Source organism: Acyrthosiphon pisum, chromosome A2, assembly GCF_005508785.2.
Source record: "Acyrthosiphon pisum isolate AL4f chromosome A2, pea_aphid_22Mar2018_4r6ur, whole genome shotgun sequence".
Lineage (NCBI taxonomy): Eukaryota > Metazoa > Arthropoda > Insecta > Hemiptera > Aphididae > Acyrthosiphon > Acyrthosiphon pisum.
Genome location: NC_042495.1, coordinates 19,139,072 through 19,150,823, shown reverse-complemented (window position 1 = coordinate 19,150,823; position 11,752 = coordinate 19,139,072). Strand labels below are relative to the sequence as shown.

At 26.8% G+C, this 11,752-nt stretch overlaps 1 protein-coding gene across 1 annotated transcript; it reads left to right on the top strand.

Annotated features, from left to right (window-relative positions):
- Positions 1-1,312: 1,312 nt before the first annotated feature.
- LOC100164032 (voltage-dependent calcium channel subunit alpha-2/delta-3) lies at positions 1,313-11,586 on the top strand. Its single transcript, XM_016809133.2, has 28 exons — positions 1,313-2,546; positions 2,625-2,706; positions 2,789-2,902; positions 2,972-3,263; positions 3,329-3,460; positions 3,661-3,917; positions 3,992-4,111; positions 4,377-4,596; positions 4,716-4,852; positions 4,949-5,089; positions 5,375-5,467; positions 7,035-7,118; positions 7,461-7,535; positions 7,608-7,715; positions 7,782-7,856; positions 7,937-8,087; positions 8,178-8,229; positions 8,303-8,463; positions 8,530-8,571; positions 8,643-8,733; positions 8,805-8,906; positions 9,009-9,121; positions 9,192-9,340; positions 9,405-9,656; positions 10,699-10,798; positions 10,863-11,016; positions 11,180-11,390; positions 11,494-11,586. Exons 1-28 carry the CDS (start codon positions 2,443-2,445, stop codon positions 11,584-11,586), a joined length of 3,705 nt encoding a protein of 1,234 aa, XP_016664622.1. The 5' UTR covers positions 1,313-2,442.
- The last annotated feature ends 166 nt before the right edge of the window (positions 11,587-11,752 follow it).

Below are 11,752 nucleotides of genomic sequence, written 5' to 3'. Positions count from 1 at the left end.
TTTAATTTAAAGTTACACCAAAAACCAAAATCAATTTTCTCGAAAACAGATTTTGCATAAAAATTCCCGTTTTTCCTTAATTTTTCTTTTGTTTTTCATGGCGCTTGTGAAAACTACTGGAAAAATTTAACCACAAAGTTATCAGGGCATATTTTATACATAAATAATTATTATCTAAATTAAGATTACTAGATGAATTAAACCCATTTGTAGCGATAATACGTATAAAATCAACTGAAACTTAAACACAAAAAAGCCATTTATAAGTACAAAAGGCAAAAAGGCATTTATAAGTAAAAAGGCAAAAAAAATGCATCCATCGTCTAAGAAATTAAATGAAACACATTTTTGTATAAAAATTATTTTTCTATTATGATTAATAAAAGAAAGGCATTTGCCTTCAAATCCGAACCCTAGTTATAAATATTATAATGAATAGTTAGACAAGATATAATAGACAGATAATATTAGGCGGATTATATCTAAATGAAGCATATGTAAATCAACAGCTTTTGACCAATTGGCACATTTGTCTAATATATTTTTTGGGATCCCGGACGTGTTGTAAAAGTATTAGAATATAAGCCATTACAGTTATTATGTATTATGTATTATGTATTAAAGGCAAAGTGTATGGCTGAAACTTATGGAATAAAAATATATTTTACCTATTTTTATGATTCAAGGAAAATTTAGACTTTAGATAATAGATTGAACCAGGATGGTTAACTAATTATTCATAATGCATATAATATAATCAAAAATGTATATTCATTATTAATATGCCGCATTTTAATTGCCCATCTTGGTTTTATTTATCCTCAGACAATACAGCTATTTTATAATTAAATACACTTTATAATAAGGCTGACAGACCATCCCCATGCATTTTTTGTATGCAATGATTTATAATTAAATTAATATTTAACACGCCCATTACCTACTCAATAACACAAGGTATAATAGACACATAATGTACATTAAATCGTTACCTATCTACCCTCTTTATTTTAACTGATGTCTACAGTGACAGTCAAATGATTTTGAAAAGGAGGGGGATATGGCTGATTTTGTAACATACAATTATAGCGAGCAAAGATACGCGACTGTACGACTATACTGCTAAGTCGTTAAGGCATTACAATGTAATCTACAATGATATCATCATTTTCGATAGTTTAATAGATTATTATTATTGTTATTAGTTATTACTTTAATCAGTAATCTAATAACTCTAATATAAGATAAACTTTCCCGATGTAATAAATAATGATTAATCATATGGACGGTTATAATATAATGTATACGTTATAATGTTATAATTATATAATAACTAAATAATCGAAAATATTTTAAATTCGATAAATATTTCAAGGCCCCCCCAGTCATATAGCCACGGCCCCCAGGTTGAGAAGCACTGACTTAGGGGATCTATCCCTATCCATTACTTGGAAGTAAACCTGTTAAATTACTAAATTTAAGTATTTAATATGAATTAAAAATAGCATAAATAATATATGTATATATATATTTTAGATGCTAGTATGGAATCTGATCATTTCATGAGTGCGGACGAAGCTGTTACTTTTGGATTGATTGACAAAGTTGAACAACCATCAATAAATTGATTTAATGTACTATTATATTTTTCCTGTATATTTTACCCTTGTTAATGTTGTTTAATTGAAATATTAATATTAAAATATTGTGGTTGTCCTTTTAAATTAGTCTAATTTTTCTTAAAAAAAATTGTTGTTGATTATCAAGGAATATCATCTAATATTGAAAGTAATTTTTCAAAAAATGGCTGCCTTATATATTTGTATACATAAGCATGTACAGACATTTCTGGCAGGGTAGTCATACATAACACATTAACACACACACACTTTATATTATGTATGTATATTCATATTTACTTCTAAGTTATAAAAACTAATATAGATGGGGAACCTCATTTAACTAAATTTACCGTACTAGACAAGTATTTTATCTATCACAATAATATTGAATAGTGTAGGAGGGGGGAGTTTGCAGAGTAGTCAAGTGCCTACCACGAATACCCTAAGTGCACACTTATGTTTGTATATTATGTAATGTAGAAATTATAAAATAAACATAAAAAAAATTTTTTGTTTAATTATTCAATATAGGTACCCACACTTTTTATGATTTTTTTTTTTAAGGTGAAGGTGCTTTATTAAAGGTTACTGAATCATTAAAATTTCTAGACGTCTAATTTTGTCTATAATATCTAAATTAATAAAAGTAGAGTTAATTCTGAAGTTAATTGGCTACCATCCAAGAGTGGGAATACATGTGTCTATATTTAGATTACAGATATGCTAAAGAGTGTATCCCTAAAGGTTATAAAATCTGCTGAAACCAAACTGTTTAAATGTGTAGTTGCATTGGTTAGTGAATAAAGTAAAAATTCTAAGTATGAATATTTGTGTAAGTGTATGTACATTCCTTGTTACAGTTTTATTTGTTATATATGCTATAGATGTTCAAGATGATAAAAAGAGTAGTCTGGAAGAACTTTTGTAAGTGATACTCACAATAATTTTTTTTCCTGCTTTATTGCAAACATTTAAAGTTTTTGCTTTTATAATTTAATTTAGGGTGGAAAATTGGGCTGAGACATTTGGAAAAGAATTGTGGTATCTGGGACAAAATATAACTAAATCTGATGAGATTAGATTGGTATATACTAGATAATAGTATTAATCATGTTCTTATTATTACATGCATATAACATTTTTAAACTAGTCTAAATTGTGTTTAGCGTTACAAAAAATTGAACGAAACACATGTGTTTAGAACAAATGCCAGTCAACTTCTACAAAACATATCAACAGCAATGAATCGTATGATAAGATTGAAAATGACAGCTGTATCTGTAAATAAATCTAATTCTATGTTCCAACTAAATTATATTACTATATTGAATGATAAAATAATTTTATAGTGTCTTATGGATGCAGCAGAACGTTTATCTGAAGAATTTGAATGGAAATTCTACGGAGAAAATGGAATTTCGAACTACACTTATTATAATGCAAAGTATTCACCAGTTGAGGGTATCGACGATTGTAATGATACCGACCGAACTACCCCAAATATATCTTTGGATCTAGGAAAAATTATTATTCAATTAGAATTCAAAACAATGAACCTGACAAAAAATGATCATTTTTATGGATTATCTGTTAACACTGATTACAGCGCAGTTTATTTACCGACAATATTATTTGAAAAACGTATGTGTACTTTTTATTGTTTCGACATTTCTTTATCTGAAATTCTAAAGTAATAATGTTTTCAGTTGAACATGTCCAAAAACCTTTACAATGGTCTGAAAAAATGGACGAAGTGTTTTTACAAAATTATCGCAGTGATCCATCACTTTCATGGCAATATTTTGGAAGTACAGCAGGGTTTATGCGTCATTATCCTGGTAATATTATGTTAAAGCTCTAATTATTATTATAGCAATAAAACATACTGAGACGTATGAGCATTTATTTAATAATACTAAAAAATCAACGTCATGACTCATGAGTCACGAGTCATGAGAAATGAGAGTATTTTTTTCCAATGGTCATCACAATACATTCAGCATGGAAACATTAATGTTTAATATTATTTTATTTTTAGCTATAAGATGGTCAGCTAAACCTAGTGTATTTGACACCCGTCTGCGACCGTGGTACATACAAGCTGCAACTTGTTCAAAGGATGTAGTAATTTTGTTAGATATTTCCGGTTCCATGAGTGGCATGCATCAATCAATTTCTCAGCTTGTAATTAAATCTCTATTGAAAACATTCAATAATGATGATTCGATTAATATTATTTTTTTTAATACTGGTTTTACTTACTTAGTAACTTGCTTTAAAGAATTATTAGTCCAGGTAATAATAATCAAAATTATTATTTATTCAACGTTAATCAGTACTAGTAATGTTTAATAGTTTTTATATTGTAGGCTACTCCTGAAAATCTTTACACATTTCATAAAGCTATAATTGAAGATCCAAGATTATTACCATCCTCTACAGCAAACTACAGCAAGGCATTTATTGAAGCTTTTCAACTTTTATCTAATGTAGGTAGTATTCAGACTACAGTATAACCCATTAAATACTTAAAAGTTAAAAGGCATTGCAAGCAAGAACAACAATTTTTTTTTTTTTTTTTTACAAAATTGTGCATACAACAAAATAATGTAACTTTTTCCAAGTTTTAGGAACTAAAAAATAAAACAATATCGGCTGTAAGACAATATTGTTTTTGAAAATAATGTATTGGGTTTTTGCTGTATGACTTCCTACCTAATATGTAAAATTTTAGTAAATATTCTTTTATTTTAGAACAGAAACAACAACAGGTGTTCTGAGGAAACATGTAATCAAATGATTATGTTGGTCACGGATGACGATCCTAATGAAGAACTTTTTGATGTTGTACAAAAGCACAATCGCATTGATGATAATAAATTTACAAACATACCAGTCCGGATATTTACCTACATGATGGGTCGTGATATTACTACAACACCTGAACTAGAGCGACTAGCTTGTGAAAACAGAGGTTTGTGTTAACATTATATTATTAACTTAATCTTAATTACTCTTATTACTTATTATAGAGTAGCGCTTATACAAAATGGGTGTAATGTTTGAACAATATTTCTTATTTTATATTTGCAGGTAGCTTTGCACACGTACATTCTAAAGACGAAGTACTTGAAAGTGTATTGAAATACATCGCTGTTTTAGCAAGACCTTTAGTATTACAAGCTGAAAAACATCCTGTTACATGGTCCCATACATTTATGGACATTTCTGTAAGTGAAAACATTTGTATATCTAACATAAGTTATTAGCTGTATTACTTAAGTTCCAGTTCATAGCCATAATTAATGTTAAGAGCATTTTGTTAGGATCCATATGTAACAAGTGCATTAAAAAATTCAATGGATTTCGATAAGCAGATGAGTGATCTCGCTGCTAATTTGAATGAACAAAAACAATTCCCTAACCAACATAAAATGGATTCTAAGTATTTGATATTGAACTCTGAGGTAACTCGTGTGTACCAGTGTCTATCCAAACCAAAATCCTAAATATTAGACTCGTTGGTTCCAACCCTCTGAAATAAACAACACAACATTAACTAATAATAGTTACAACCATTAATGTTGGTATATTATATATTTTAATATTTATAATGTAAATAAATACACCTTTAGAATTTGTACCTAGTGTGAAACCCCTAAGTTTTTACTATTGTCTATTTCATTATAGTATTGGCTCATATTTTTATTTTATTGAATACCAAATAATAATATTAGAACATTGTTGTACAGAGTGTAGATGAGGATGGAAATTATCAAGAATACAGGCCAATGACTGCAATTTCTATACCAATATTTAATAAAAAAAGGGATGAATATAATAAGGTTGGTTTAATTTATTTGTTTTTATTATAAAGTTCTAGGCATATGGTAATAACTACATTTTAATTTTCAACAAGTTATACTACTTCCTAAGCATAATCGCAACTAGTGGGGGGGGGGGGGCTTAGCCCTCCAAAACTTGTAATAGCCCCCGGAAAATAAATTATTCATTCATTTCCTAAAATATTAATAAATCTTTAAAAATTAAACTGTATTTCTTACATTTTTTTTGGGAAAATATTTAATTATCTATTTTTATATTGCCTATGATAAATATGGTTTATGTCAGTATATTGGTAAGATTATTATAAATAATTTTAATAAATATGCCCTGAACTAAAGTATAGACTATAGAGACAGTGAATTGCAGAGTAAAAATCCCCACAAAAAAATTCCCGACCCTAGGAAAAATAACCCCCAGACTACAATGTTACTGACAACTAGGTACATGAAATTGATTGATCAATTATTTTTTTAAAAGCTAATTACCTAGTGTAATAGTTTATCACATTATTAATATTTAATTACAACTATATTATACTTACTAATAGTATAGCATACCTATTTTCATTAAAAAAATTAAAATATTATAAAAATTTTCAAAAATTAACAATAATATTATTTCGTTTTAAATCATGATTTTAAACAACATATTATGTTAATAGTCTTTTTAAAAGATTAGGTACCTACTACCTACCATTGATTATTTATTTGATAATTATTTGGATTATTTGACATTTCGATCATTTGAAATATTTTTATTTTGTATTTTATAATCTTTTAAATATTGTATCTATAAATAAAACTTGTAAAATCGACTTCTAATAAAAATAATTATTATTAAAATTGACAATTTGCTCATCCTCAAAATATTATTAGGGAAGTGTAATATTTTATTTTGGGGATATATTATAATATATAATATAAAAATAATTATTATTGTAAATGTCTGAAAATTATAATATAAATATTATGAAAAACCTAAGTTAAATTGTATTTAATGTAGGTTAGAAGATACCTATATTACCTACCTACCTACCTATATATTTTAACTTTGTACATAGATTTGTTTTTTAATTTGATTTTTCTTCAGTCTCTACTTGATTTTTAATTTTTTCAATGATATTTAATATGTATAGTTTATATCTATACTATAAGTATATATTTGTAATTAAATATTATTAATATGACATTTACACTAATTATAGCGTTTAAAACATATTTGCTCAATCGTTGTCATGATGTGTGTGGGAATAATATAAACTAATATTGTAGTCCGGGGATTTTTATTTTGATAACTACAGATAAAGTATACTATTATTGTAAAAAATTAAATTTGAGTAAATAAATAACTTTTTTGTATAATTTTTTTATATTTTTATGTAAATATATATGATGGAGAGGAGCAATTGCCCCCACGTGTTACTTTTTATGTAATATCAGGTAGGGGCGTAATTCCCCCCCAATATTTTAGCCATAGTTGCGCCACTGTTTCTAAGTAGGCGCCTATTCTTAGCATTTATGATAAACTCATTCATTATTTTTTAAAAATGTGTATATTTTATTTAAGACTAGAGTTAAAGGAGATTTGCTCGGTGTTGCTGGAACTGATGTACCAATTGCTGAATTTGAAAAATTAACACTTCCATACAAAGTAAGCATAATAGTAAAAATTCTATACATAAAAATGATTAGTAGAATGCTCTTTTGTAAGGGGTTCTAATTCAAAGTAACTTTTAAGTGGTTCTATATAATTATCATTCTTAGTACTCGGTAGTTGCGAAATTATAAAACTATAAGGATAAAAAACAAAACTTTTGTATTAAAAATAGGAGCATTTTGACTGTGGCATCCTCTTATTTAATTAGTATTTTTTCAAAATAATTATTTGTTTTTAAATTTTTGGTTGTATAGGTATTTATTCAAAATTTACAGTCAAAGTAATCAAAGTAATAAATTGATGATAAATATAGTAAATTTGTTTTTCACGTTTTAGATTGGTGTTAATGGTTATGCTTTTGTTGTTACAAATAATGGTTATGTGCTGTTTCATCCAAAGTTGAGACCTGTCGTAAGTAAAAATATTTAATAAAGATATTCTTCTTTAGTTCTAATATATTTCCTCAACAAATATGATTTAAAGGAAGACGGTATCCTAAAAGATAATCACAATAGTATTGACCTAACCGAATTGGAAATGTTGGATGATAACGATGAAGAGCCAAGACAGCCACATCCTGATATAGTTCAAGTATGAAGTAATATTATTAATCATTTGAAAAAATTTGATACATTTTGAATGTTGTTATTTAAGTAGTTACGGGAAGCAATTGTAAATCACAAGCGTGGATCAATGGAAAATTTAAGCATTAAGTTTCACTACGACAATATGGTATAGTAATAATAATTAATAATAAACTATAAATATAGATTTTAGATGGTAAGAATAAATTAGAGGACATATTTATTTAGAGAAGAGTTGGGTCTGAAGTTCGTAATTATCATTATACTGCATTAGACCCAAAAATAGAAGGCCCTTTTACACTTGGTTTAGTATTACCTGCCTCTTATGGTAACAATTGGATTAAAGCTGGCGATGAAATTAATAAATCAATAGAAAAAAGTAAATATAATGTTTTAAATAATATGTTTGAAGAATATATATTTTATAGTTAGACAATACCTAATTGATAAGTATAATATTATGTTTTAGATGAACCATTTGATAAATATTTTCAAGATAAATGGAAAATTCATCCAAACTGGTATATTAATTAAAATATTGTTTTCAATTTAAGTAAACATATTTTATAAATTTCCACTATACAAACATTTCAGGGTGTATTGTGATTATTTTCATTCATCGGAGCGAAAATTTGAAAATCCTGAAGAAAAATTGCTTCATTTTATGGAAAAAATATTTTCTCCAGATTGGGAATGGAGAGAGCAATATCCAGCTTCAAATTTTGAAAATATTTCAATGGACGATTTTGATAGACGTAAGGGCAACTATATTTTAAAATAAAATACTTCTGGTTGATTTAATTTGATTGTATGGTAAATAGGGGAATGTGACAGAAAACCAATAGACATAGATGAGTTCTACTGTAAGTTAATCTAAAATTAACTCAGAATACAATTTATTTTGCTAATATTGCTCTAAATTTCAATATTTCAGGTGATAAAGAATTAATGCAACTTCTATTTTTTGATGCAAAAATAACACATGCATTATACAATTCAACCTGGAATCCTACTTCAGAATTTGAGTGAGTTTTAAAAATATGTAATGTTTTTGTATTCTGAATAAATAATTTAATTGAATCGTTTTGGTATATAGAAAACGTTATGTAAACCAATATAATGTTAGTGTCAGATTTTTGGCTACTCAAGGAGGGTTGAGTAGATGGCAACATATACTTGATCTGGCTGAAGGTGAATTGTATGTACAACATACAGAATAAACAATATTATTATAATTATTAATTTTACATATATTTGTTAAAAAAAAATTTAGTTAATAGTTGTATGTATTTAAATTTAGACAATTTGGAGATGTTCATAACCGATCGGTTGAGGAAGTTTGGTATAAGCGTCCAGTATTATATCGTAACCTTAATCCACAAGCATTTGTATTTTCAGTGCCTTTTAATTCTGGTATTAAGTTTTGTATGGGTATTTTAATAAAATTAATATTTCAACTTCTGCATTCATGTTTTATGAATAGGAGACAATGATAAACTAAAAATCACTGCCAGTCATGCTATATTTGTTGAGGATGAAAATAATGAAGCACCGGGCTCAGTAGTCGGATATGAAATGTTACACAAGAAATTTTATGATCGATTTATGGAAATCACGCAGACCAATGAAAATGTTAGCATTTTATTTTTATTTATCTTTTATTGAATTATTTTTATTAACTTAAAGTGATTTTTAGTGCCCAAGTTGTTTACCATGCACATCTGACCACGTTGATTGTTATATAATTGACGAAAATGGATATGTCGTACTGTCAGAAATTCCAGCAGATACTGGCAGATTTTTTGCACAAACCGAATTAAAGAGTACTGGAGTTATTATGGAAACAATGATATCAAAAAAAATATTTAGGCGTATACCTATGTTTGACTACCAAGCTTTGTGCAAAGAAAGAATACCAGCCTCAAGTGCATCATCCTACTTGTTAACGGTAACTTAAATTCAGTGTTGGGTAGTACCGTAATTCAAATTACAAATTACTGTAACGCAATTACTTTTTCATTAACGCGGCAGTAATTTCATTAAATTTTACTTAAAGTAAACATAACAAAATTACTTTTAAAAAATTGATTTCTAAGAAGTAACGCACTAACGCGTTATTTTCCACGTTATTAAAATAATAGTTTTGAATGTATTACAAAAACAAACCGATAGGATATCCCAGAAAAATTAAAAATCAATTATATTAATTTTTGATTCCGATAATAGATAACAATATTATTAAACATTCTTGGAATAAATGTTATTACTTTATTAGCAGAAAGAAAAGAATTCGGTTTAAAAATTAATTTAATTAAAATTAATTATGATTTATGACTATGTAGAGATGATTGTATATTTATACATATAGTACCCATTTATATGCACTCTAATAGGTATATTATCACTAGGTATATGATTGTAAAATATTATATACATAATAATTGAATCATATGAATTCAATAAATATTTGAAGTAACGTGTAACGTAATTTCATTACTTTTTAAAAGTAATTTACCCAACACTGCAATTAAATTACATTTCAATATTAATTAAAGTTAGTTAAAGTACATAAGATTAACATCGTACAAAAACAAGCCTAGTTAATTTATATATTTCATGACAAACCTGGTTATAATATTAAGTTATTAGGTTTCCTAAATTGTTTACAGAAATAATTGTGTTCAAAACGTAGAAAAAATTATTAATTTTAAGACTTCTAACAAAATAAATACTTAATGTAATTGGTCACTTTTGGTAAAAGGCTGCAATATATGCAATGTTTAAAAGAGTTAGTAAATTTAATCAATATATATTATAAAATATAGTTCAAAGCCTAGAAAATAATACATGTCATATAAGCCCTTGTATTGTTACAAATAGTTGTTTTGATAAATTAGAGAATCAAATTGAGTTTAATACTTAAAAAATATTATTGAGTTTTAAGAACAGACATCTTTAAATAATTTTAATATCTAACATTATTTTTATAGCCATTTTATATAGTGTATGCGAGTCTAAAAATGTTCTTGATGAATTTACTATGGTTATTAGTCGAAGGCAACTTTGTCCATGTATGGTCAATTAATGAAGGTAATCATTAGAGTTGCAAATAATGTAAAACGTTTTAACTCATCTTATATTTATCATCTATTAGGGTATGGAGATGATGTGGTGCCTAATAAAAACCCAGAAAAATTTAAAATTATCAGTAAACCCTGCGATAAGAAAGCCGATTTGTTTATGCTGCAACATGAACACCTTAGTGCTGAAGGATTTGATGCTCCACCGCCAGCTGGATCAACTATAAGGTTAGGTTCAGAAAACTGCAATGGTATGAATGTATAATAACACTGAAATCAAACTTATGATGATGTATTGTAACTATTTCAGTTAAATATAGCAGAAATTATGGGGGAGGGGCTAATATTCCTAATACATAGTACCCAAATGTACATCTGAACATTTTTCTAGGCCATTTTTTGTAAAACGTATAGCCCATTCAAATTTACTTCTCGTCGTTGTAAAAAATGCAGAAAGCAGTCAAAGTCATTTGAGTGTTAATCCAGTTAAAGTGGAGTATAAAAACACATCAGGAATAATCACAGATCATAGTTGCAACAAATTGAATCTCAACTCTTTTTATAGACGCAAACTGGGAGGATGTTATAATAGCCATCCAGAGGTAATATATTTATTACTAGTTAAATCTCATTATATTATTTAATTATTTATTCATGGTACAAATATTTTTGCAATTCTTTTAATACTTGATTTTATTTTCATAGGAGCCAAACACCAAAGTGTGTTCAAAATGTAATATTATAAAGTCAACAATATTATTTGTATTGGTAATGAGCAATTTATGTATACATATTTAAATTTAATTATGCTTTATCGACAAACTGTAATTCATTAATTAAAAAAAAGAGATACACCAATAAAAAAAAAATAATATTATTAATGTACTTATAAGAATTCTAATATTGTTATTTAAATATAATTTGATATTGTCAAATAAATACTATAAAAAATTACACTTATATA